At 37.4% G+C, this 25,841-nt stretch overlaps 1 protein-coding gene across 39 annotated transcripts in view; it reads left to right on the top strand.

The window, feature by feature from the left end:
- The window catches only part of MEF2C (myocyte enhancer factor 2C), a 158,465-nt gene extending 132,874 nt beyond the window's left edge, over window positions 1-25,591 (top strand). For 13 of the 39 annotated variants that reach the window (XM_043546623.1, XM_043546621.1, XM_037903209.1 and 10 more), the window contains 6 exons: window positions 7,073-7,245; window positions 8,483-8,506; window positions 9,395-9,524; window positions 10,316-10,451; window positions 14,750-14,782; window positions 20,891-25,591. In XM_043546623.1, coding sequence (XP_043402558.1) covers window positions 7,073-7,245; window positions 8,483-8,506; window positions 9,395-9,524; window positions 10,316-10,451; window positions 14,750-14,782; window positions 20,891-21,212 — 818 coding nt within the window. In that variant the 3' untranslated portion in view covers window positions 21,213-25,591. Of the gene's footprint in view, window positions 1-7,072; window positions 7,246-8,482; window positions 8,507-9,394; window positions 9,525-10,315; window positions 10,452-14,749; window positions 14,783-15,687; window positions 15,737-20,890 lie in introns of those variants that run through there. The other 26 variants (XM_043546642.1, XM_043546636.1, XM_043546635.1 and 23 more) reach the window with 6 other exon arrangements.
- Window positions 25,592-25,841: the final 250 nt, after the last annotated feature.

Raw genomic sequence — 25,841 nt, 5'->3', positions numbered from 1 at the left:
CTCACTCAGGCTGGAGCCTGAGCTCTGAGACCCACCCCAGTCCTTGGTGTCAGAGCTCAGGCTCCAGCCTGAGCAGGAACGTCTACGTTGCTATGTTTAGCCCTAGCAGCCTAAGCCCAAGTTAAATTGACCTGGGCTGTGAGACTTGCTGCCTCAGGTCTTTTTTTGCAGTATAGACATACCCAATGTGATACTGAAGGCCCAATTTTCAGAAGAGCTGGCATGCTGGCTGAATGGGAGCTGAACTTGTCTGAAAATCCAGCCCTGATTTTGGGTGCTGAGCTCCTTTGAAGTTCTGGCCTCTGGTGTACATGAATTAGATGTGTCTAGCGCTGACTGTGGCACTAAACTCCACAAAGGGGAGAATGACCAGTGAAGAGGGAGCAACACATTCTGCACTATGTCTAATTCTCACTTTGTCTCCCACAGTCCCAAAGGCACGCTGGCTATCTCAGCCAGGGCCAGGCACCCCACCATGACCATCTGACCCCTGTTACCCAACAAGGGCTCTGGCTTTAAACACTTGAAGAGCCCATAGTGTAAAGCTACAGGTCTCTTATTCCCTGAACTGTCCCAGACTTTTTAAGCTACAAAGTACTATGAATTAGTGCAAATATGAAGATCAGAACGTAATAGTCTTAAGTGGTTTTGCTTGTTAATTAAAATGTAGTTGCTGAGTTGATCAGGTGAAACTCCAGGCCAAATAAGATAATGTGATATATAAACCAAAGAGCAAAACAGTTTTGCTGCAGTGGAAACATGTAAGTCAATACAATTAGAGGTAACAAAATAGGAAACGTAATGTTTTCCTGCGTTAGAGGAATATATTCCTAAATTCCCTAAATCAGATGGTAAGGAATTCCCAAACAATGCAAATTGTATGGACCGATGAACAGTCATTATGAGAACTGATAATAATATTCACAATAGCAGCAACGTTGAGGGGGCGGGGGAAATCTGCACAAGGATTCTGATTGTATGTTGCTCCATTTCTGCATTTAGCTGGGTGGAGAGGGCAAAACTGGATTGAAATAACTAGTGTGCTCCCAGTATTCTTATTATTTATTAGTTGTATTGCTCTATCATAGACTTAGACCATATTATGCTAGGTGCTGTACAAACAGAACAAAAAGATGGCCCCTGCCTCATGCGGCTTACAAACTATGTATAAGACAAGAGACAACAGATGGATACAGACAGACAGGGGAGTGCAAGTACAAGGCCATTCAGACCCTTGTGTAACCTTGGCTGCAAAGTTCCCCAAAGGTCTGCCCACCCACCTAGAATAGCCAAAGCATGCTTCTCTCTCTTCCCCTGGTTCACCCCTATTCTGGGGCCTGGAAGAGGGCTGACATATGATTTTCTCCTCATGGAAATCATCGCGTTCCCTGAGGAGCAGATCCTCTCCACCCACTTCCCTATTCCCTTGCCATCGTCTGTCTTACCAATATTGTGTGTTACTGAGCTGGTTTATCAAATGCATTCACACATTTCTTGTTAGTTATGTTTTTAAATTACACTTATTTTCATTGGAACATCATAGGTAGGTTCTTTGTCTATCCAAAGATTTGATCATAGGCCTGCAGCAGCAGCAGTGGGAAACTGCACAGCCCTAGGGGAGCGCCACTAGGCATTTGCCCTTTAGATTGTAGGAAGGGCTAATTGCACCCTCCCATTTTGCACACCCTCAGCCACAGCCTGTTGCTAAATTGTTTCCACTCCTCTCATCATCATTGTATCTGCACAGCCCCTAAATCCTTCCCTCTCCCTTATACAGCAGAACTGCACTGCAGCTAGGACCCTATATACCTATAGGGAAAGGGCAACAATTTCTCATTAATGATCTTTAAGCTGCTTCACAGGGATATAATATAATATCACATCACACCATACAGGCTTTTTTATCTCTAAATTTACAGTCGCTTTTTAAGGAATGATTATTTTTAAAAAATCTTTAAAGAACAGAATTGTTGAGCTATTTTTCTCTACTTTCCTAAAAATATTTATTTATCCCCCATATCCTTCTCCACGTCAGCACAAAAACAGCTGATACTTCATGATATGCCATAGAACACTTTTCATTCAAAGTCAGTAGATTTTATACACCACATCTATCTTGGTCTGCTCCCTGTAAGTCAGTAGAGAAGGTCCATTAGCATAATAGTGTGGGAATGGGCAGGTACTTTAAAGTAAAGATTTTCTTCTTCTCAGATAACATATTCCCATTTCAGTTTTCTTCTATTGCTTGCAGTTAACCAAGGTAATGTACTGTGAAATGATTAGCAGATGCAACATGTAAGTAAAAACCTTCAGTCATTAGCTCCTTCAAAAATTATGTTGTAGGTGAGCACTAGCATGATTTCCTGGCTTATTTGCATTAGGGGTAGTATCCATTTTGTTTCGGTGGTAAACTATAAGAGCTCTTCTGCCATCAGTGCACATGAATTAAAGGAAATAAGAACTATATACATGGACTAAAAGGAAAAGAGACACCTAAATCCTTAGAGGCCTATATATCAGCATTTAATTACTCCTTATTCAGGCAAAATTCCTTTTGTAGTCAATGGGAGATTAGACTGAGCAACGAGTGTAGAATTGGGTGTAAAATTAGCAAGATTTCTGTTACTCTCTGCATTCTCTTCTCACTTATTCCTTGTGTATTATAAATTTCAAGGTAAAATACAGCATAGGTGGCTCTCTCTTTTATATAGAGTCGTTCTGAATTTCACATATATTTTCAGAGGTTTGCTGGTCACACGAAGCAAGGTTACGCAAATGACTACAAATGTCCATGAGGGAGCAGGGAGCACTTATAAAACAGAATCTGTATACTCTTCTCAGAAGAATTATGGAAAAGTAACCCTGTAGGCGAATAGTAATGCTGGCAACTTGAAATTATTACTGAGATTTTCAAACTTGCCTCAAGAATTTGGACACTCCATTATGATTAAAATTAATGGGAACTGGGCATCAAAAGCTCCTAGACAGCTTTGAAAATCTCAGCCTACATGACAAGTATTTCTCCTTCTTTGTCTTCTTTTGTTGTTGTTCATTTATTATTTTTATTTCCTTGCATTTGTAACGATGAAATGAAACTAATCAAAACTTTCAGAAATCTAGACAGGAATCACTGTCCAACTTGGTTAACTTTGAGCCCAAAATTGTTAACAGTGCCATTTTAGAATAAAAAAATATGTGCCAAATCCTGCTGTCCTGACCGATACGACTGTAATCTGAGTGAGGGATACAGCAGCCGGTCTTAAATGCTGTTTACTGGCTACTGAAGATGAAATTTTCAAAAGTAATCAGCATTGCCCTAACTTTGCATTTTTGAAAATCCATCTTAAAGTTCTTACAGCATAGAAGTGAACAATTAAACATAATTAATTTGAAATAACTGAGAAAATGTATCTCATATAGGTCAAGTAATATCTTTCCTTTCATGGACTAACATTTTGTATTAATTATTACTGATTAACTAGCTCCTGCTGCATAGAAATTTCTTTCTTGGAGCTGACGGAGTTTAAAAGGTGTTATATAAGGCTCAATCCTGCAATCTTTACCTAAGCAATATTCTCTCAGAAGTCAGTGGGAGTTTTCCCTGGTTGATGGGCACAGGAACATGCCAAAGAAAAGGAGTCTATGCTCAGAAAGAATTTTTCTTTATATTGTGCAGTTAATCCAAATACAAAGTCTGGCACTACATTTAGTAGTGTTGCGCTGCTCCTCTATTTTACTTCGCTATAAGCAATTTCTTTTTATGTGCAAAATCTTTGCTCTCTTTAAAGTCAACAAAGCAAAAAAACCAAAAAACAGGAAAAAACAATTTGTGCTTAAAGTTTCTTGAATTGAAAGTGCTGTAAATTTGCATGCTCTGACATATGCCCTTTAAAATGTGTACATCTACTGTTTTTATTTTCACTTTGCATTACAAATTCTATCCATAATGTTTAAAAATGTTCTATTCCAGTGAAAATATGGCTTTTAACCAAATAAAAATGTACAGCAAACTTGCTCTAAAATCCATCTGTTCTTCATTTTCTTATAATCTATAATCAGGAAATCCATTCATATATGACATATAATTTTTGTGCTTTCTAGTGGGTAGTGGAATGTGATGTTCTGCATACAGTCACATCTAAATTGATAATTCTCCAGGCGGCGTGTAATTTTAAAGTATAGGATGAAGAAAGGTTTAATCTGTATATTAGAAGGCTTCTACAGTTTTTTTTGCCTCTGAATGTAAATTAGACCATTCTCTTTGGTGGATTTATCTGAAGGTAGGACAGCTGCCTCAGAGCAGGCCACAGCTTTGTGAGTAAGAAGGAGGATGCGGTTTAGAGAGCTGGTTTAAATGCAGGCTCTTCTTCTTCTGTAAACCGCATGCACGTATTCATCATTGATTTTCAAATGATGGGTTCCAATATCATTGGTTTAGAGTCCACAGTCTTAAATTCCTGATTCCACATTATGCCAAAAGAAAAACAATTTGGTGGCTGGAAAGAGAAATGGTCATTATATGGCTCCAAAATGCTAGCTGGCATAATATGCCAAGAACAGCAGAAATCTACTGGTAAAGAGAAGATTGCAGTAGTTCTTAAAAATAATTTGATGTTCTAAAAATATAAACCTAAGAAATGTCATCACTGTTCAAAATATTTTATATCAGTAGGTAAATACATATAAAAAACCTGATGTTTTTGAATAGCATAATTTCTAAATGATGGAAAGATATTCCTGATATTAAATTCTTTTCATTAAATAAATTAAATTCTTTCATTGGGTTGATAAAAATCTTTTGTGGAATATTGTACTGTTTTTATTTTAAACATTTCTTTTCTCCAAAAATCAGAAGCAGAAAAAAAATCCACTGTGGTACATGGCCTTTGCTGGATTATCTCAAAAAGTTTATTATAAAATATTTTTTTAAAAAAAAAACAAGCATACAGTTTTTATGAAACAGCTTCATTTTCACACATGGAACAAATGCTTGTCATATCATATTACAACACATTTCACAAGGCGGTTTTACTTCCTTTTAACAAAATAGCTCCTATATGAAAACCAGTATCAGAGAAAACCTTGCCTATGCTTCAGCTTCTTCTGTAGATCACTTCACCACACTTCTGAACAGTTTTTTTAATGCTGCTGCTGCTGCTTTTTTTTGCAATTACCAAGCTAATTTTCCATTTGATTGTTTGTTTAAACCAGATCTCACATGAGTAAAGCATATGTTGTGTTTGTCAAACTGAACTTCATCTTAAGAAAAAAGCACTGCATAGCTTCTAGAAAAATACCATCCTTAAAATGTCCTTCTTTCAATCACCATCGCTCTAATAACCCATAGCATTAATTAAGGCTAAAAATATAGCAAATACACATTCAAAATAATTGTTCATTAAAAAAACCTGTATGATACTAAATGAAAAATTCTTGCAAGTGCTCTGTTACTTCAGTTTTGATCAGCGTAAAATCCACTTTTTAATTAATACATATTTTATCTTGCTACTTGTAGGATGCTGTTGAGAAAAGAAACAGCCAACTTAACTATGAACAGGACTTTTTAAAATGTTAAATATATCCAAAGTCATTTTGATCCTTTAAAGTCTTTATCTTAATTTTTTCCACCAAGTTTCCAGAAGAGCATTATACTTGATCTAATGAATACATGTAGCCTTATGTGTTTGCAGATTAATATTATGATTTAATATTCTTAGTTCTCAGACACACTTTAATTACACAAATCAACAAGCTACATTACACCAACAGGATGCATTCTTTTATTTATTGGTATTCCTGTGGTGCACCCTACAAATTTAGCCTCAAACACACTCGTGCGAGGTACGGCAATCATCCCCATTTTAAAGATGGAGAAACTGAGGCCCATAGCAATTAGATTACTTGTCCATGATCACACAGGAAGTTGGTGTCAGTACTAAGAACAGAACCCAAGTTTTCCAATTTCTAGGTCAGTGCCTTGCTGCCATTCCCTTGTTATTTTTTTGAATGCATATCTCAGTCTGCTAATTCTGAACTAAACATGAGCCCAGAACGGAATATTTTGATTAATATTTGTTTTCTTGATATTCATATGTGAGAGTTCCCTCTCTGTCTGTATTAAATATTTAATATTATTCAGTCGGGTTGTACATTGTCTCTACCTCCCTTGGTCCCACAGAGCCAGAATATGGAGAGCATATTACAAAGCCATCTCTTTTCCCAGGCTTTCTCTGCGGGTATGGGAAGGGCGAAGGGGTTTCATGGGTGAGAGGGGAAAGGTCTTGTTTTTGGTGGGCTGGGAAGACATTAATTTCATTGCTATTCAAACACTAGTATTATTTCAGTTATAGAGGAGAAACTGCTTCCAAATTAGCACAATTCGAAGCATTTGCCTGTCAGGATTGTTTCAAGGATTTGCGGAAGGCAGGAGGAAAGATATCAGGGGCATTTTCCAAATAAGGACATGCTCCTTCTCCCATTGAATTTATTGTTGACAAGATCAGGTCCTAAAAGTCAGGGGAAGAGAGTAGAAAAGCATTTAAGAGTCTTCCTATTCCTCCCCCGGCTTTTTCTGGAAATTATAGCCTTGCTATACTTGTTCTTTGTCTAAAAACAAAACAAAACCATGAACTGGAAAGGAGTGAGTCAGCCAAGTCAAAATCCTCTTGTATTTGTCCATGAAAGCACAGTACAGTTTTCTCCATTTTTTTTCAGCCGTAAGATTGTCTGACTTTTCCTGACTCTTCTTTGTAACAAAAGTTAGGTTTTGGCTGGTCTGAGTGCACAATACTCTACAGTGTATCAGTAGTGTCAGATAATCACATTTTACTTCACTGCATCATTGAAAGGTCAACTGCCATGAGGGAAAGTGTCTCAAAACCAATTGTTCCAAATACCAGATGGGTTATATTTTCACACATCGGCACTTGCACTGCACCCACAGTAAGCTTTGTCAGTTTATATGCTGGTTTTGCTAATATCAAGCTTTAATTTTCATGTACAACCTTAGGAAATGTGTTTGAATCCCTGCTCCTGTTCTTAACATTTTGTTCTGTTTTTCCAAAAAAAACAGGGAATGGGTATGGCAACCCCCGAAATTCACCAGGTCTGCTGGTCTCACCTGGCAACTTGAACAAGAATATGCAAGCAAAATCTCCGCCCCCAATGAATTTGGGAATGAACAACCGTAAACCAGATCTCCGAGTGCTTATTCCACCAGGCAGCAAAAATACAATGCCATCAGTGGTAATGCATTCCTTAGGCATTTCTTCTTTCCCTTCAAACTATGGCTGTTTCTCTATATAGACTCCTATTCACTTCCATGGGCTTTGGATCAGGCCCTATATTCTGACATTGTCCAGTCCACTCTGGCTGTAGACTGGTTCCATGTCTATTTATATTTTTTTATGAAGTCATTTTTACTTCCTCCTCTTTTCTATTCAGTTAGAAAAATGGTAACTGTTTTCTGCACACTCTCAACTTCCTGGCACTCCTTCCTAGTGACTGGAGAATCCTGTCCTAGATTTGTTACAAGATTGAACTTAGTCCTATACATGGTCTGCAATTAACAACTTTGGTTTAGCTTCCGTACAACGAACGCCTCAGCAAATGACAGAATAACCAGAAACAAATGAGTTGGAAATCTGTCATGCTGGAAATAAGGGTCACATTTTATAATGATGAGAAGCAGTAATTATTCCTTAGATGTAGTAAGAAAAAGTGAAAGCATCTAACCTGGGAGCTATGCATCTCCTGTCTGTTTTAACAAAGCTGAAGCAGAGGACTATGATATAAGGTTGGAGTCATCAAGTGTTTCATGTTAGTGTCTTTCTATTCCCTACAAAAGAGTAAATCTTTCATGAGCGATGTAACATTAAAAGTGAGGATGATTAAAAAAGGATCCTGATAGTGCTGTAAACATATTTCGCCATTATGTAACAGACAAGCTATTAAAACAACTTGCAAGTTGGCTACTTTAGCCTGATGCATTATATATTAACTTTGAATATCAAACTAAAACCCCAGAAATGTGACGCTCTCTACTTAAAAGATGAGGAGTAATAAATACAGTCTCCTATGGAGCTACACTCAAGTAGACCAAGGCTGTGACAAGCTGTCTCCATCAAATGATTTATTCCAAGGACCTTAAAACTGATACTTTCCAAGGGATTCTTTGACTGGTCAGGTCTCTGACACAAGGTGCTACTATACAATCTTTGCAGCCACTGGGGCTGGAGAGAAATAATGAATAGTGAGACAAAGACCTGTGCTGAAAACTGGATAGATTGTCTTCACAATTGAGACAAATATCTCGTTAGGAGGACAAAAAATGGCTTTATGAAATGTTATTTTTGTAGACAGTATTCAAAAATTACTTAACCTGTTATGCCTATCAGATAAAGCTATTCATTGTGCTTGAATGCTGTCTGCTGATAAATATTTATGTTTACTAATTATTAACACTCCTTTTCTGTGCTCTCAGTCTGAGGATGTTGATCTGCTTTTGGTAAGTGGTAGTGATGCTCAGCCTAATAATAAAAAAAAATTGTTTTGTCTGCTTTTTATATGGAGTTAGTGGTTGAAATAAAATTAAGCATTCCCAGTATTATTGATTTCGTATATAACGAATAGGTGAATGAAATTGTTACCTATATTCTTCAACCTCTTCATGTTAAAAAAAAAAAAAAAAAAGCCGTTGAGAAGGACGTTTAGCCACTATTTGTATTTTGCTAGCATGCTAAAAAGTAGACAACTTTTTTTGCAAGAAGCATACCTTATTAGGATTTTTTTTAAGTGGTTCTCTGGACATTTTATCCTTTTGCTCCTAGAATTTGAATTCCTTGGTGCAATTTATGCATTGAAATATCCAGTGCCAAAGAATTAAAGACAAATGTATAACTGCTTTGCTAGGTAGTATTTCTGAAGTTTGTTTTACTGTGAGAAAGAATGAAGTAGCCAGAGCACCATCTGCTGGAGAGAGTTTATTATGCAGCATTGCCGCAATATTGCTTACTGAATTAAACATAAAATCCATTATTGCTGATTTTAATAAAATTTTTGCATTTGAATGAAAAGCAAAACAATGGAAGTTGAGTTTACATATTTCATCAGTTTTTCACGTGGTCTCTTTTCTACCCACAATAAAGCAATCTTACTTGTCACAAGTTTGGTTTCCTAGGAGATACTGATGTAATGGGTTACTATGGTGACAACTAATCTCTTGAAGGATTGTAAATGATAGGGTTGGCAGAGTTCATAAAAGCCACATGTTAAATGATTAATTTCATGAAATCTGTATTAAGTTGTATCTCATGCACAAAACGTACCCTGAAATCCAATACATTTAATTGATTTAAACCTGTCAATAATTTGTTTATTTTACTTACTTTAAAAGAATCAGAGGATAAATAACTCCCAGTCTGCTCAGTCATTGGCTACCCCAGTGGTTTCCGTAGCAACTCCTACTTTGCCAGGGCAAGGGATGGGAGGATACCCATCAGCCATTTCAACAACATATGGTACCGGTAAGTATCAATGTAAGATGTGAATAGTAGGGGAGAGCAAAATACTGACCTAAGCAGTGGCTCTATAGTAATGAAATTCCTTTATGTATGTTGGACCAAAGAGAGGAATTTGTATTCTGTATTACTTTAAGTGATTGAAAGCCTCATTAGCTTACTCTGAGTCTATAAATGACTTGAGACATACAGGGATTCAAGAAGTGACTGCATTGTTATAATGGAAAACTGCTCTATAAAGCCTTCTCCCAAAGACTTTTGCTAAACAGTGTAGCTTAAAAGGGGCACTTCTTTGGTTCACACAGCTAAACATTACAGAAAATCACATCACACCAGTACTGCATCGATTAGATGGATATATAGACTGTATGCCTTTCTGGAAGACACACTGTAGTCAAACACAAGCGCTTGAGCTCAATACAGAGGTAACGGAGAAATTCTGTGGCTTGCACTGTACAGACTAGATGATCTAATGCTCTCTTCTGGCCTTAAAGACTATGAATCTATGACTATTTATGCATGGCAATGATGACTGTTTGGTTCAAGAACATTTCTGGATCTTTATGTCCAGAAATGCCTCCATACATTAGAGGATGTTTTTAGTGCATTATTTGTTCCCAAACTGATTAGTTGACTTAAGAAAAGCTCCAGTTTTGTTAGTGCAATTTAATACCACTGGCATATTGAAGATAAAAAAGCTTATTACATTATGAATGAAAATTTAAATTACGGTTCTTCTTATTGTTTAATTATTTTCCACTTAATTTAGCTATTGTCTGTTCTGTTTTCATATCTAGAATACTCACTGAGTAGTGCAGACTTATCATCTCTCTCTGGGTTTAATACAGCCAGTGCGCTTCATCTTGGTTCAGTAACTGGCTGGCAACAGCAGCACCTACATAACATGCCACCATCTGCCCTCAGTCAATTGGGGTAAGTAATATTCCTTAGATTATCCTATCATTGTACGTTACTTATCACTGGTTTGCATGAGAAACAATGGCTTCCGTAACCCAATTAATCCCAAATCATAAATGAGATAACATATCAACAAAAGTCTACTATGTGTAACAACTCCACTTTCAAAATCCAAAACTGGAAAATTGGTATCACATCAGAAGCTTGGCAGGTAGCTAAACTGCAGTCTTCTGTTTCCTAGCTCTTTCTCAGTGTTGTAGGAAAGCGTACTGTTGTTTATCTAATCCTTCATTTGTCTAAGTGATATTTTATTTCCAACACAGAAGAACAAAACAGTACACTCATCATTGTGCTTCTTTTGCTTTTTGTTTCCCTTAAGCTTTTTGATTCCATGTAGGTCAGTGCACACTTTTAAAGTAAAATTTGCAAATTTTACATATTTTTAAATCACTGATAAATAAGAATAGCATAATGATTTAACCTGAGATGAATCCATAACCTTGTCTGATAATCACATACTTCCATCTGCTCAGCTGTGACTTGCAAGTTTCATTTATTTGAAACTGCTTTATAGAAGTATAACATAATTGTGACTAAGAATCTGACAGCAGATAAACCTAATTTTGGTTTGCCTGTATCTAAGAGAATATGTATTCATGCCCTCTAGTGGCATTTTCAAGATATTTCTCCAGTAGCTGTGAAGCCTACATAAAACAGTCCTATATGGTTTAAATATTTTAAAAATATGAAATTCACAAGAGAAAAACAACCTAATTCATTTAACAAACAAACAAAACTATTGGCTAATTGAAATAAACTTTAAGGGCCTGATTTTCAGAGATGCTGAACTCCTACAAATCCTAGTGAGCCAAGTCCTAGGTGTATGCTGGCACTACAAACATTATAGCTAAAGATATGGCCAGACATGCTTGAATTGAAAGTTGTTCATTGAGAAAAGTGCAAATTAAAAGTGACTGAATATATCAACTAGTAAAGTTTTAGTTCACTAGCATTTGAAAGTATTAAATCAACCTTTTTCAAAGAAGACAAATGTTACACATAAGCTTTAATTTTTTTGCCAGACTGCCGCCATAATCTGAAAGTATTTAATGTTGTAAATGTGGTTTAAACTTCAAAATTCTCTTTGTAATTTATCTGACCTCTTGTGCGCCATTGGCTTGGGTTTTTAGAGGAATAACTAAACAAAGGTTTAGAAGAAACATATACTTTTTGAATACCATTTCTATAAAAAAAAGAGTTACATAGTTACAGATATTAACTGTATAAACACATACAACCAAAAATGTGCTGATTTAGAAAAAATAGTCTTAATACGTCTTCATTATTCCTTCCTTATTGCTTTTCTTTTTGAGGCATGTACTGTTTTGGGGCAAACACGTTAACTGTACATCTAGGGATATAAAATCCTAAAGAAACTGAAAACTCACATGTTAGCTATCACCGTATAATTTACTGTAAAGTTGATTGTTTTCATTGGTTTACCATAATAAGACTATTTGGTTAACCAAACAAAGTATAAATTAAATCCTAAACAAACAGCATGCCTTTTTAAATATGTCACACATCATCATATGTTTCTAATTCATATCACAAAAAAGTTAAAAATTAATGGCTGTGCCTAGTGGAACATGTTTTGGGCTGCTGGTTTTAAAATTATTTTTTCAATAATTTTCAAGTGAAGTTAGTACTATGAAAACTGTTTCATTGACAGCCCCAGAGGAGTCTTCCACTTATGCAGAAAATAAGCATGATTTCTTTGTTTTATTTTGTGCATTGAGATTTATATACAAAAGCACCTATCCTAAGCTCTGGGTGATTTAACAATTCCTTTAAAATGCACAGTTCAAACACAAATTTATAAGAACAAACCCAGCCCACATGAGCAGAAGAATCAGCTAACTAGAACTTCAAAGATATGAAGAAATGCCCCACTCTCTGTAAGAACTCTAGGTACCCAAACCCCTCAGCCATTCTCAGAAATTTGAGCAAACAGACTGAAAATGGGGTTGACCTGCCTCCAAATTCCTATACTATACTAGCTGAGGGAGGTGAGTTCCAGGGGATGCAAAGGTAGGGAAAATAGGTTAATATGTTCAGAACTAATACGTTTATTTGGAGGGACTTAAGAGAACAATGAATGTGTGTTTTCTGTTAAACAAGCTTTGGGAAAGACCTATGATGTGCCTCAGACAGGGCAGTTAATAGGGGAGGCATGCAGATTCTCCAGGGGGTCTGTCACCAGTGCCTATAGCAATACAAAACAGCGCATGTTCCACTCCACATGGCACAGGAGCATAGGTAGTATTACAACTTGTCCCAGGTGGCCTGGGCACCCATGAATCTGTGCTCCCCAACGGCGGCTGTTTTGGCAGCAGTGTCTGAAAAGGCTCTCAGACGAGAGCAGAAGAACCACTGCTCTTCATCTTGGTCCAGTCACTGACTGGCAACAATACTAGTGTCCATGTTTCTGAGCAGTGTTGGAGGGATAATTTCAAAGGACATCACAGTAGTACAGACCTCATGTCTGTTCAGTTTTTGGCCTTTTTTTTTTTTTACCAGCTCTATAGCTGATCAAAAAAAATTACATTTGAAATTTTTCTTACTAAAAAGGGTCAATTTTCCATGAAAAGGTGTTCCTGTTTTTGACACCTCTCCTCTAAGAACTACCTATTTTAGATTGATCAACAAAAGCCACGAGTTGTTGGTCACTACTGACCTGAAGTGGGTTTGAGCTCTAACCTACAAGTGAAAGGTTCTGTGTCCAGTTGCCAATTTCTTGAGCCACATGACTCCCCTACATGGCATACATTCTTCCTTGTCCATAATTATCAATCTAAGACAGCACATTTTCTGCTTTGAGTCTTAGCTACGAGCAAAAGAATGGGTTTCATAAATAAAAATGCAGACTTAAATACTCAACCACAATATTTATTCAAAAGAATTTTTTATATAGACGCTTATTTATATAACGATGGAAGCGTCTCCAAACCTTTCTCAACTCTATGGAATAAAGGATTGGCTCAGATTCATAAGCTTGCTCCAAGATTCTTGACTAACAGACCAAATAGTTAGTAGTTATAACTGTAAATTCTCAAGGTCTTGGTTAATATCCAGTGCTGAGCCCTAGATACCCTCACTCACACACATGTGCAAATAAAGGTATTCTGTGGCAAGGAGGAAAGCAAAACCAGAGAAAAAGCCCTGGGGGGCGGGGCACGAGAGAAAAGAAAAGGTTATATGGGATGCTCTCCTCTCCCTATATATTGTCATCTTTCCCTCTCCATGAAAATCTGTGTTGTCAAGGGCCATGTGGTCATAGATTCACCAGTAATACCCCAGGCCTCTTCCCACCCTGACTCAAATTCCAACTGGAGGTTAGAACAGATGGAGACCCATACAGAATATACCTCACTGGCATACAAGGTCAAATCTCCCTTTGCAGATTCCTTGCATCCTGACATTTCCTAGCCCCTGCACAGAAGAGCCATGCTAACTCTACTTCCTAATGAACCTTCCATACCCAAAGGGGGAATCATATTTGCCCCAGCTGATGTACATCGAATAATCTCTGTGTGCCACTCATATTGATTTGAATGTGAATTGAGTTTAATATTTGATATTTCCTTTATTATTAAATGTTTTCTGTGCAATGTATGACAAAGATGACCACATTAATGTCAGTGTGAGTGGATTATAAGAACATAAGAACAGTCATACTGAGTCAAACCAATGGTCCATCCTAGCCCATATCCTGTCCTCTGACAGCAGCCAGTGCCAGATGCTCCAGAGGGAATGAACAGGACAATTATCAAGTGATCCATCCCCTCTCATCTAGTCCCAGCTTCTGGAAGTCAGAGTTTAGGGACATCCAGTGCATGGGGCTGCATCCTTGACCATCTTCGCCAATAACCTGTGATGGATCTATCCTCAATAAACTTAGCTAATTCTTTTTGAACCAAGTTAGACTTTAGGCTTCACAGCATTCCCTGTCAATGAGTTCCACGGGTTGACTGCATGTTGTGTGAAGAAGTACTTCTTTGTGTTTGTTTTAAACCTGCTGCCTATTAATTTTATTGGGCAACCCCTGGATCTTGTGTTATGTGAGGGGGTGAACAACACCTTCCTTTTTCACTTTCTCCACGGCCATCACAATTTTATAGACTCTGTCATACGCTCCCTTAGTCTCTTTCCAAACTGAACCGTCTTTTTAATCTCTCCTCATATGGAAGCTGTTCCACTCATTTTTGTTACCCTTCTCTGTACTTTTGACAATTTTCATATGTCTTTTTTAGATGGGTCGACCAGAACTGCATGCAGTATTCAAGGTACTATGAATTTATATAGTGGCATTATATTTTCTGACTTATTATCTGCCCCTTTCGTAATGGTTTCTAACATTCTGTTAGCTTTTTCTGACTGCCACTAGACATTGAGCAGCTGTTTTCAGAGAACTATCCACAATGTCTTCAAGATCTTTGTCTTGAGTGATAACAGCTAACTAAAACCCTATCGTTTTGTGTGTATAGTTGGAATTCTGTTTTTCAATGTGCATTACTTTGCATTTATCAACACAGAAATTCATCTGCAATTGTTTTCACCAGTCACCCAGTTTTGTGAGATCCCTTTGTAATGCTTTGCAGTCAGCTTTGAACTTAACTATCATGAGTAGTTTTGTATTGTCTGCAAACTTTGCCACCTCAGTGTTTACTCCTTTTCCTAGATCATTTATGAATATGTTGACGACCACAGGTTCCAATACAGATCCTTGGGGGACCTCGCTATTTATCTCTCTCCACTGTGAAAACTGACCACTTATTCCTACCCTTTATTTCGTATATTTTAACCAGTTACTAATCCATGAGAGGACCTTCGCTCTTATCCCATGATTGCTTACAAGCCATTGGTGAGGGACCTTGTCAAAGGTTTTCTGAAAGTCCAAGTACCCTATATTGATTGACTCACCCTTGTCCACATGTTTGTTGACACCCTCAAAGAATTCTAATAGATTGGTGAGGCATGATTTCCCTTTACAAAAGCCTTATTGACTCTTTGGCAACATACTGTGTTTATCTGTGTGCCTGATAATTTGGCTCTTCACTATAGTTTTAACCAATTTGCTGGTGTTATCTGATGAATAATTGATGTTTAGTAATTGTATAGAATTCTTTAAAATTAAATCATTTTCTTTTGCCCTTTGGATTTTCTACATTAAACCCCATTTATGTTTCAGGGAGGTTGCTGTGTTGTTCAAAAGGCAAAGATAATATTAGCCTGGGTCTGTGTAATGCATTTTATATGATGGTAAACTAAACATTTGTGTAAAATAGACATTGATATTTGCTTCATTAACATGTAAAGGCAAAACCAGGTATTTACCCCATGCAGAATTTGGATTTAATAGTGAAAAGCACCTGTGTCCTACCCTTTTCTAATGAAGAAATCAGATCAGTCCTTCATATAGTTGCAGTCTCCCACCTTGCATTCTAAGTCTTATTCACACTTGCTATGTAGACCCATGCATAGTGGGCTATCCTCACTTGTAATGAATCGCATCCGCTTATGATTCACAACATTTTGGCTAATGAAGACTAAAGAGGCATGTTTTCACACTGGTTCCTGAACCTCTGTACCAAGAGTAACACACATTAGATGGCAATACTGCCAGCTGTATTTCTCAAGAAATCCTCATCCTACCTGTCTTTCCGAAACTTGCTGCCTATGGAGACTGTAATATATAATATAGTGCAATGTATGTAAAGAGATACAGATCAGTGTGTTTCATCAAATCATGTGAGAAAATTTCACTGATATACTTGCCTTTACCCTGGATTGAAGAATTATATTCCTGTGTTTTAAAAGAGTCCCAATCTCTAGAGAGCAATATATCAAGGGTCTCTATCACAGGCAGTCCCAAACCAAATCTCCAGGTCCCAACACCCCATATGTTGAGGAATTTCAGATTCAGAGCCAAGTTTTGTATTCACAGCCACCCCTAGTCTAAAATATTTATTGAACTGCCAGCATACAATCCCAGGCACAGCCCGAACCTCTCCTAAGGGGATACAAGATTAAATCCATAGGAAAATGAAAAAAATCAGGAGTATATTTTTATTTCTTGACGTTTTTTTTTTGTGAAGGTCTTGGCAAAAGTAGAATATTTCACTGAGTAAGTAGAAATGACCACATCTGAAATTAACAAACAGTTTTCTCCACACATTTAAAACATACTTCCAAAATGCAACAGAGATCACCCCCTTTGCCTTCAGAATGTATTTGGGAGTGCATGAGGGAAGTAATTGTACACCTCACTGCACTTTTAAAAACATTTGCATCAATGAGCCCTGCAATATGCTTGGGGGAGGGTACAGTGGCAATTTTTGACAAACTGTTTTAAATGAATGCAGGATAGTTTAAAGTAATCGTTGTTGGAGCACTTTGTTCTGTCTTTGTTGTCTAACAATAGCCATCCATTATTAAACATTGTGACAATTAGTGATAAAAGCGTTTGATATAATTTCAGGAGAGAAGCCAAATCGTTTCAAGTATAAATCTGCCAAAATGAGACAGAATACTGTTTTGCCTTTCACTGGAGTAACAGTAGATGTTGCATAAGTAAAATCCCTCCAAATATCCCCTCACTCTTAAAACCTATGAAATTATGTGTTGGGGACTCTAACTTCAGCCTGATTCATGGTTCTAACCTGGAACCATGCCTCAGAATATAATAACAATAAGAAAGATACGTTTGAGATATGTATAATAAAAAAAAGGAAATTCAGTTTTGGCCAGTAGGTGGTGCTTTTGTACAAAACATTCTTCAAAGGCAAGTGGTATCATTCCTCCCTTATTTTAGAATAATGAACATTTTTCCTATTTCTCTCGCTCCCACACATTACAGCTCCCCACTGCCTCTAACCTGTGCACACAAATATGCAAACAAAAAATCAAGTTAGAATAAGCATTTAGCATATTTTCTTTCTTTCCTCTTTTAACAATAACATAGTGAGAACTATAGCTTTTGTTGGTATTTATAACACTCCTTGTTTGAGTTGGGTGTGCCCACATGCAAAGCAATATATTCCCCTGACATTCTCAATTACATTTCAACTAAAAGTCTCTGGTAGCTTATTGATTAAAAGACACAAATAATATTTTGAATTTAGGATTCTTAAATCTGTAGCATAGATTAATATGTCAAATCCTAACCTGCCTAGGATATTTTTTTCAATATTAATCCCTTTCAAGTTTCAGCTAATTTGAAGTCTTTTCATTTTTGAAGTTAAAAAACTTACACAGTCTGCATTATCTTGTACATTGCTACTCATCAGTGTGACTGATGGTAACAATACTTCTAAAAGAAAAGGAGTACTTGTGGCACCTTAGAGACTAACAAATTTATTTGAGCATAAACTTTCGTGAGCTTCAGCCCACTTCATTGGATGCATGCAGTGGAAAATACAGTGGGGAGATCCTATATACACAGGGAACATGGGTGTTACCATACACACTGTAACGAGAGTGATCAGGTAAGGTGAGCTATTATCAGCAAGAGAGAAAAAAAACCTTTTGTGGTGATAATCAAGGTGGGCCATTTCCAGCAGTTGACAAGAACGTGTGAGGAACAGGGGGGGGCAGGAAATAAACATGGGAAATAGTTTTACTTTGTGTAATGACACATCCATTCCCAGTCTTTATTCAAGCCTAATGTAATGGTGTCCAGTTTGCAAATTAATTCCAATTCAGCAGTCTCTTGTTGGAGTCTGTTTTTGAAGTTTTTTTGTTGAAGAATTGCAACTTTTAGGTCTGTAATCGAGTGACCAGAGAGATTGAAGTGTTCTCCGACTGGTTTTTGAATGTTATAATTCTTGACGTCTGATTTGTGTCCATTTATTCTTTTACGTAGAGACTGTCCAGTTTGGCCAATGTACATGGCAGAGGGGCATTGCTGGCACATGATGGCATATATCACATTGGTAAATGTGCAGGTGAACTAGCCTCTGATAGTGTGGCTGATGTGATTAGGCCCTATGATGGTGTCCCCTGAATAGATATGTGGACACAGTTGGCAACGGGCTTTGTTGCAAGGATAGGTTCCTGGGTTAGTGTTTTTGTTGTGTGGTGTGTGGTTGCTGGTGAGTATTTGCTTCAGGTTGGGGGGCTGTCTGTAAGCAAGGACTGGCCTGTCTCCCAAGATCTGTGAGAGTGATCGGTCGTCCTTCAGGATAGGTTGTAGATCCTTGATGATGCGCTGGACAGGTTTTAGTTGGGAGCTGAAGGTGACGGCTAGTTCTGTTATTTTCTTTGTTGGGCCTGATGTGATTAGGCCCATCACAGGACCATCATCAGGTCACTCGATTACAGACCTAAAAGTTGCAATTCTTCAACAAAAAAACTTCAAAAACAGACTCCAATGAGAGACCGCTGAATTGGAATTAATTTGCAAACTGGACACCATTACATCAGGCTTGAATAGAGACTGGGAGTGGATGTGTCATTACACAAAGTAAAACTATTTCCCCATGTTTATTTCCTGACCCCCCACTGTTCCTCACACGTTCTTGTCAACTGCTGGAAATGGCCCACCTTCATTGTAACTACAAAAGGTTTTTTTTCTCTCCTGCTGGTAATAGCTCATCTTACCTGATCACTCTCGTTACAGTGTGTATGGTAACACCCATTGTTTCATGTTCTCTGTGTATATAGAATCTCCCCACTGTATTTTCCACTGCATGCATCCGATGAAGTGGGCTGTAGCTCATGAAAGCTTACGCTCAAATAAATTTGTTAGTCTCTAAGGTGCCACAAGTACTCCAGTTCTTTTTGCGGATACAGACTAACACGGCTGCTACTCTGAAACAGTGCTTCTGTGCATCTGATCTAATCTGATTGATCTCCACAGAAACTCCTTGCTTCCCCTGTCACCACCTGTGCATGCATACACAGATGCATATGGATCAGTACCTGGTTAAGACAAGAAACAAATGGTAGGAATAACTGGTCAGTTTTCACAGTGGAGAGAGGTAAATAGTGGGGTCCCCCCAGGATCCGTACTGAGTCCAGTGCTGTTCAACATATTCCTTAATAGAAAAAGGGGTGTACGGTGAGGTGGCAAAATTTGCAGATGATACAAAACTACTCAAGACAGTTAAGTCCAAAGCTGACTGCGAAGAGTTACAAAGAGATCACACAAAACAGTGACTGGGCAACAAAATGGCAGATGAAATTCAGTGTTGATAAATGCAAAAGAAATGCACATTGGAAAACATAATCCTAACTATACATGCAAAATGATGGCGTTTGAATTAGCTGTTCGCACTCAGAAAGAGATCTTGGAGTCATCATGGAGAGCTCTCTGAAAACGTCTGCTCCATGTGCAGCAGCAGTCCTAAAAGCGAACCGAATAGGAACCATTAAGACAGAGATAGATAATAAGACAGAAAATATTGTAATGCCTCTATATAAATCCATTTCATTCCCACACCTTCAATACTGCATGCAGTTCTGGTCGACCCGTCTCAAAAAAGATGTATTATCACTGGGAAAAGTACAGAGACGAGCACCAAAAATTAGCTTCCACCTGAGAAGAGATTAAAAAAACTGGGACTGTGCATCTTAGAAGAGAGACGACTAAGGGGGGATATGATGGACATCTATAAAATCCTGACTGGTGTGGAGAAAGTGAATGGGAAAGTGTTATTTACCCCTTCATATAACAAGAACTAGGGAACATCCAATGAAATTAATAGGCAACAGGTTTAAAACAAACATAAAGTACTTCTTCACACAATGCACAGTGAATCTGTGGAACTTGTTAACGGGATGTTGTGAAGGCCAGAAGTATAATTAGGTTCAAAAAAGAATTAGCTAAATCCATGGAGGATAGGTCCATCAATGGTGATTAGCCAAGATGGGCAGAGATGCAACCCCATGCTCTGGGTATCCCTAAACCTTTGTCTACCAGACACTGGGACTGGATGACGAGACAGATCACTCTATAATTGCCCTGTTCTGTTAATTCCCTCCGAAGCGTCTGGCACTGGCCACTGCCATAAGACAGGACACTTGGCTAGCGGACCGTTGGTGTGACCCAGTAATGCCATTCTTATGTTCTAATATTCATCAGTTATAAAGAAAACTCTAGTGGTTTCAATAGTGCAACGTCTCAGCATCCAAAATGTATCATAGCACTTACAAAAAAAAATAGAATTTCTTTATAGGGTATACCATAGAGCCATTCAAGAGGGTCATGTCTGTTGTGATGCCTCCCTTGCCTTTCACTGGGTCTCAGTATTTCTTAGAGAATATTCCTCACATTCCTGGCATGCACTGTTATCCATAGGAGTCTTTAAACTGATGTTTTGGGCAAGTGTTTGTACGTTTCTGGGGGCTCCATGCCTCCTCAGTCTGTAACTGGGTTTCCTTTCCTCCTACAGAGCTTGCACTAGCACTCATTTATCTCAGAGTACAAATCTCTCCCTGCCTTCTACTCAAAGCCTCAACATCAAGTCAGAACCTGTTTCTCCTCCTAGAGACCGTACCACCACACCCTCGAGATACCCACAGCACACGCGCCACGAGGCGGGGAGATCTCCTGTTGACAGCTTGAGCAGCTGTAGCAGCTCATATGATGGAAGCGACCGAGAGGATCATCGGAACGAATTCCACTCCCCCATTGGACTCACCAGACCTTCGCCGGACGAAAGGGAAAGCCCCTCTGTCAAGCGCATGCGGCTCTCTGAAGGATGGGCAACATGATAACGTTATTACCTATTAGGTTTTTTCTTGCAGTGTGTGTGTGCTATACCTTAATGGGGGTGGGGGGGGGGGGGTCGATATGCATTATATGTGCCGTGTGTGGAAAAAAAAAAGTCAGGTACTCTGTTTTGTAAAAGTACTTTTAAATTGCCTCAGTGATACAGTATAAGGATAAACAGAAATGCTGAGATAAGCTTAGCACTTGAGTTGTACAACAGAACACTTGTACAAAATAGATTTTAAGGCTAACTTCTTTTCACTGTTGTGCTCCCTTGCAAAATGTATGTTACAATAGATAGTGTCATGTTGCAGGTTCAACGTTATTTACATGTAAATAGAAAAAAGGAAACATTTGCCAGAAAGTGGCAGACTTTACTGAGAGAGAAAGCAGGTGTTATGCAACATATAGAAAATGTACAGATGTTTTGACAGACCCAGCAATGGGTGGCCATGAATAAATGTTAGAAAGAGTCTGGGTCACCTACCATACCTATAATGCTCACAAACATGCAGGCATATCATTGGAGTATGGCACTCAGTTAAAAGGATCAAAGACATGTAAAAGAGGACCATACTTGTAAAAATGTTGCGTTTGAGGGCTAACATATTTAATTTTTAAAATTCTGGGTCTGCATTACGTATTAAATAAAAAATAGAAAAATATGTACATTACATTTTGCTTATTTTCATATTAAAAAGTAAGACAAAGTTTGCAAAGCATTTGTGGCTTTTTGTAGTTTCCTTAAGCCAAAATGTGTGTTTTTTTTCCTTGATAGCTTCGCTAATATTTTAAACAGTCCTGAAGAAAACAGAGGACTTTTTGTATAGAAAGCACTACCCTAAGCCATGAAGAACTCCATGCTTTGCTAACCAAGATAACTGTTTTCTCTTTGCAGAAGTTTTGTTTTTGAAATGTGTATTTCTAATTATATAAAATATTAAGAATCTTTTAAAAAAAATCTGTGAAATTAACATGCTTGTGTATAGCTTTCTAATATATATAATAATTATGGTAATAGCAAAAGTTTTTGTTATCTTAATAGTGGGGGGATTATATTTGTGCAGTTGCACATTTAAGTAACTATTTTCTTTTGGTTTTCTTTTACTCTGCATACATTTTACAAATTCAAAGTCAGCTGTCAAAAAACTAATCTGTAAAAGGTTAGAATTTACCCAAGATGTAACACCCCTAAATCATTTTAATACAACATTTACAAACCATTGGGTGAACTGAGATCCATTGTATATACTGATTAGTTCTTTCATGCTGTTTTGTGCATTGTAACAAGTTCAGGGCCCTGATACTACTTATGTCCTGCATATCTTGTAGTTTTCCACAATTAAATGACAAAGTGGCATAACTTGGCCCTTTCTCATAAATTAAATGAAGCTGATATTCTGTCTGCTAGAATTGGATGTGCATCTTTTTAGGCTGCCAGATAATTGAGTGCAGGTGAAGAGCTCAACAAGTAGTGGAGAAAGGAATCAAAAGTGAGGAGTTAGCACAGAAACACAAGTTATAGAGTTTTAGAAATCTTAGAGAGATTTGGGTGGTCAATAAAAGAAGCATTCAAAAGCAGATTTATCTTGTACAACCAATACTTAGCCAACAGGTCACCATAATTCTCACACATTGTCGCACAGAGGGAATGTTGTTGAACAATGTCTCCTGTGTATTTCACCCAAACAGGTTTTGCATAGGGCATCCACCATTTTCTCCTGTCATATATTTTTTTCTTTAATTAAAATCACTTAGACAGAAAGAATATCCCATTCATTTTAGTTCCTCTTTGTCCCTCATGTACTATTACAGGAAAATGGTGGAATACAGGATTTTTAGTTCAGCATTTATGTTGGGTGGGATTTGTTGGCTTTTTTTTTTTTTTTTTTTGCACAATTCCCCTTTAAGATTTTAGTGCCATCATACAACTGATAATGTTTCTTCTTTTCAAGAGTAGTTCTGTCTCCCACTTAGATGCATTGACACAGTAAGGAATCGAGCTGCAATAGCTGTCTAAGTATCAACATGGAGAGGTTATGTTACGGGAAACATACCCTCTATTTCCCATCTGTACATGCAGTTGCTGTGCACCGCTCATTGATAAAGTCTACCTCTCTGTGGTAGCAAATGGTGTATAGTGTACATGGTGCATTATGACTTGGGCTCTTCCTTTATATGCAACCTGACTACAAGTGCACACTTGGTCATGCAAAGGCTAGTGCATTGCTACGTATTTTGGATGCTCTCTAAGCAGAACAACATGTTGCTGTTGCATCCATCCTATCTCATAGAGCAATCTGTGGGATCAGACGAAAGATATGTGTGCATAACAAAAAGTGAGACTAGTGCCCATAATCAGTTTTTTAAAACACAAAACTCTTTTTCAAAATACATTTCCTCACCTTAAAATGAATCTATTCTCATATTCTCAGTCTGAGATTTTTAAAGTTTAATGTGTCTAAAATATGCAAATATATCACAAATGTACCTTGCCATTTAAAAAAACTTAGGTTTATCAGTATTGTTAGTAGTAACTTGTCAATGGGGGCAGGGGAGTCAGTCTATTGAAATATGAAGAATAGCCATATTAATAGTTTATCTTACAATTTGCCTCAGCAGCACAAGAAAAGGAAATTTGAGATTCTAAGACAGTAGTGGTATAACATACATTACCTTAAGTCACTAGCAGAAAGTAGCATGAAAGGTATTGCCATGGCAATTTTTAGTAATTCTAACCATGGTTTTATACAAACAAACACAAATCGAATCACATGAATACGGATGCCAGTCGTCCCTTTTGTTCCTGCTACTGAGCTCAACGAAAGTGTAGTGGCAAGATAGTGGGGGATAATACATATCTGTAAACTGATCTAATTAAAAGAAGCACAACTTTGATTGTGAAGTAACTTTCTGTAAACTATAACTGTCTACTTTTACCTGTTCCTTTATCTGTAACTTACCATGTATTGTGTTTGCAAAGGTAATTTGGGTTTATCGTGTGATTCCTTTGTATTTAAGGAGTTTGGGGCAGAGCCCTAAAAGAGTATTAACATTTACTTTACATTAATCCATGGTATATAATGTTTTAGGCAACATTCTTAATTGCAAGTTCAAATACCTTAAGTGGCATTTAGTACATCTCCAAATATTGTTGTATCTAAACTAATCCTTCTCTAAAAAGGTGTTTTCAGTTAGCCCAATTGCTGGCAACAATGATATGATATACACAGTTGCACAATCTGTATATTGTATGCTTTGTTGCCTTTCACAATGGAGCTTTTATCATTTCACTGTTTTTCACAAGTTGTGTTTTATAACAAAATGGCTTATATTTTTCCCAAAAGTGGAATTTAATGTTTTTTAATGAATAATATAAAAATATTTGTTGTTCTCAGATCTTTTTCAGGTAAAGCTAAAGTAAGAATAAAACAACTCAATATACTGTTTTCAAGAATGTCAATCCTTTTGTATTGTATGTATTATCCTATATACCCATCTTTTAACTATAGACGTACCAATGCTGTTTTGTTTTCTTTTTCCTCTTCTTCTCTTAGAAAGTAAATGCTTTGTAATTTTTTAAAAGCCACTTGAAACCTCAATAAAGGCTGTTGCCTAAACATGGCATACTTCATCTGTTCCTGTTTATGCCATCTGCTGTGATGTCGTCACTTATATGGCATTAATTTCCTGCCACTACAGAGCTCTTGAAGGACTGATGGAACATTGGTGTCTGTTAGAATGCTTCAGACTGTAGATGTAATCAAAGGCTTTTGTTAATATATTTTAACCAAAGATGTGGAGCAATCCAAGCTTTGAGCCACGCCGTCTGCTCAAAATTCTCCATTTGATTATTTTCGTAATCAGGTGTTGCATTTTCCCTTCCCTGCTCATACCTCAGACTGATCCATACCTCAGTTTGATTCAAAGAGGTCAGTTCAACGACAAATAAAAAATGCAGTACCTGTGTCCTTTGTGGAATAAATAATGTAAAACCTGAGTTACCTTAGGCATTATACTTGGATTGCTTCAGATGGTTTGTTGTATCCTTTTTGTTTCCTGCTTCTTCTTCTTCTTTTTCTGGGGAGTTGTTTCCATTAAACAATGGTAGTTAAAAAGTAAGCTTGTAAATGGGGGGCATATACAAGCATTTGCAACAAGTATTAAAATAGAGGCTCACAGCGGCATAAGCTGGACTTTGTCGCCACTAGATGACAAGATGTTATAACTAAGTTAAACCACATCTGTGTATCTCAAGGGACTTAATTCAGCTGTCTGTAGTGAACAAAAATGGGAAAATTTCACAAGTTTCTCCTGCTGGAAATAAGGTATAATTTGTATTTTGCAGACAAATCAGTAAAGTTACTGGCTTTCTTAGTGATACAGTGTCTGTGGTGCATTTTTTATTGATTACATGTTTTGTTGTTTAATTATATGCCATTGTAGTACTTTTAAAAATAACACTGCAACAAACAATTGCAACTGTTGTCAATGTTTTCTGTATCTGATTCCTAAATGGGGTAAAATGTTAATTACAAATGTATATGCTTATAGGGGCCTCTTCACCACAGTATCTTGGGGCCTCACGAATGTTAATGAATTTATCTTCACAGCATCCCTGTGAGGCAGGG

The sequence above is a fragment of the Chelonia mydas genome, chromosome 5 (genome assembly GCF_015237465.2).
Source record: "Chelonia mydas isolate rCheMyd1 chromosome 5, rCheMyd1.pri.v2, whole genome shotgun sequence".
Lineage (NCBI taxonomy): Eukaryota > Metazoa > Chordata > Testudines > Cheloniidae > Chelonia > Chelonia mydas.
Note: the sequence above shows the minus strand (reverse complement) of the source record. Positions and strands in the feature narration are given on the sequence as shown.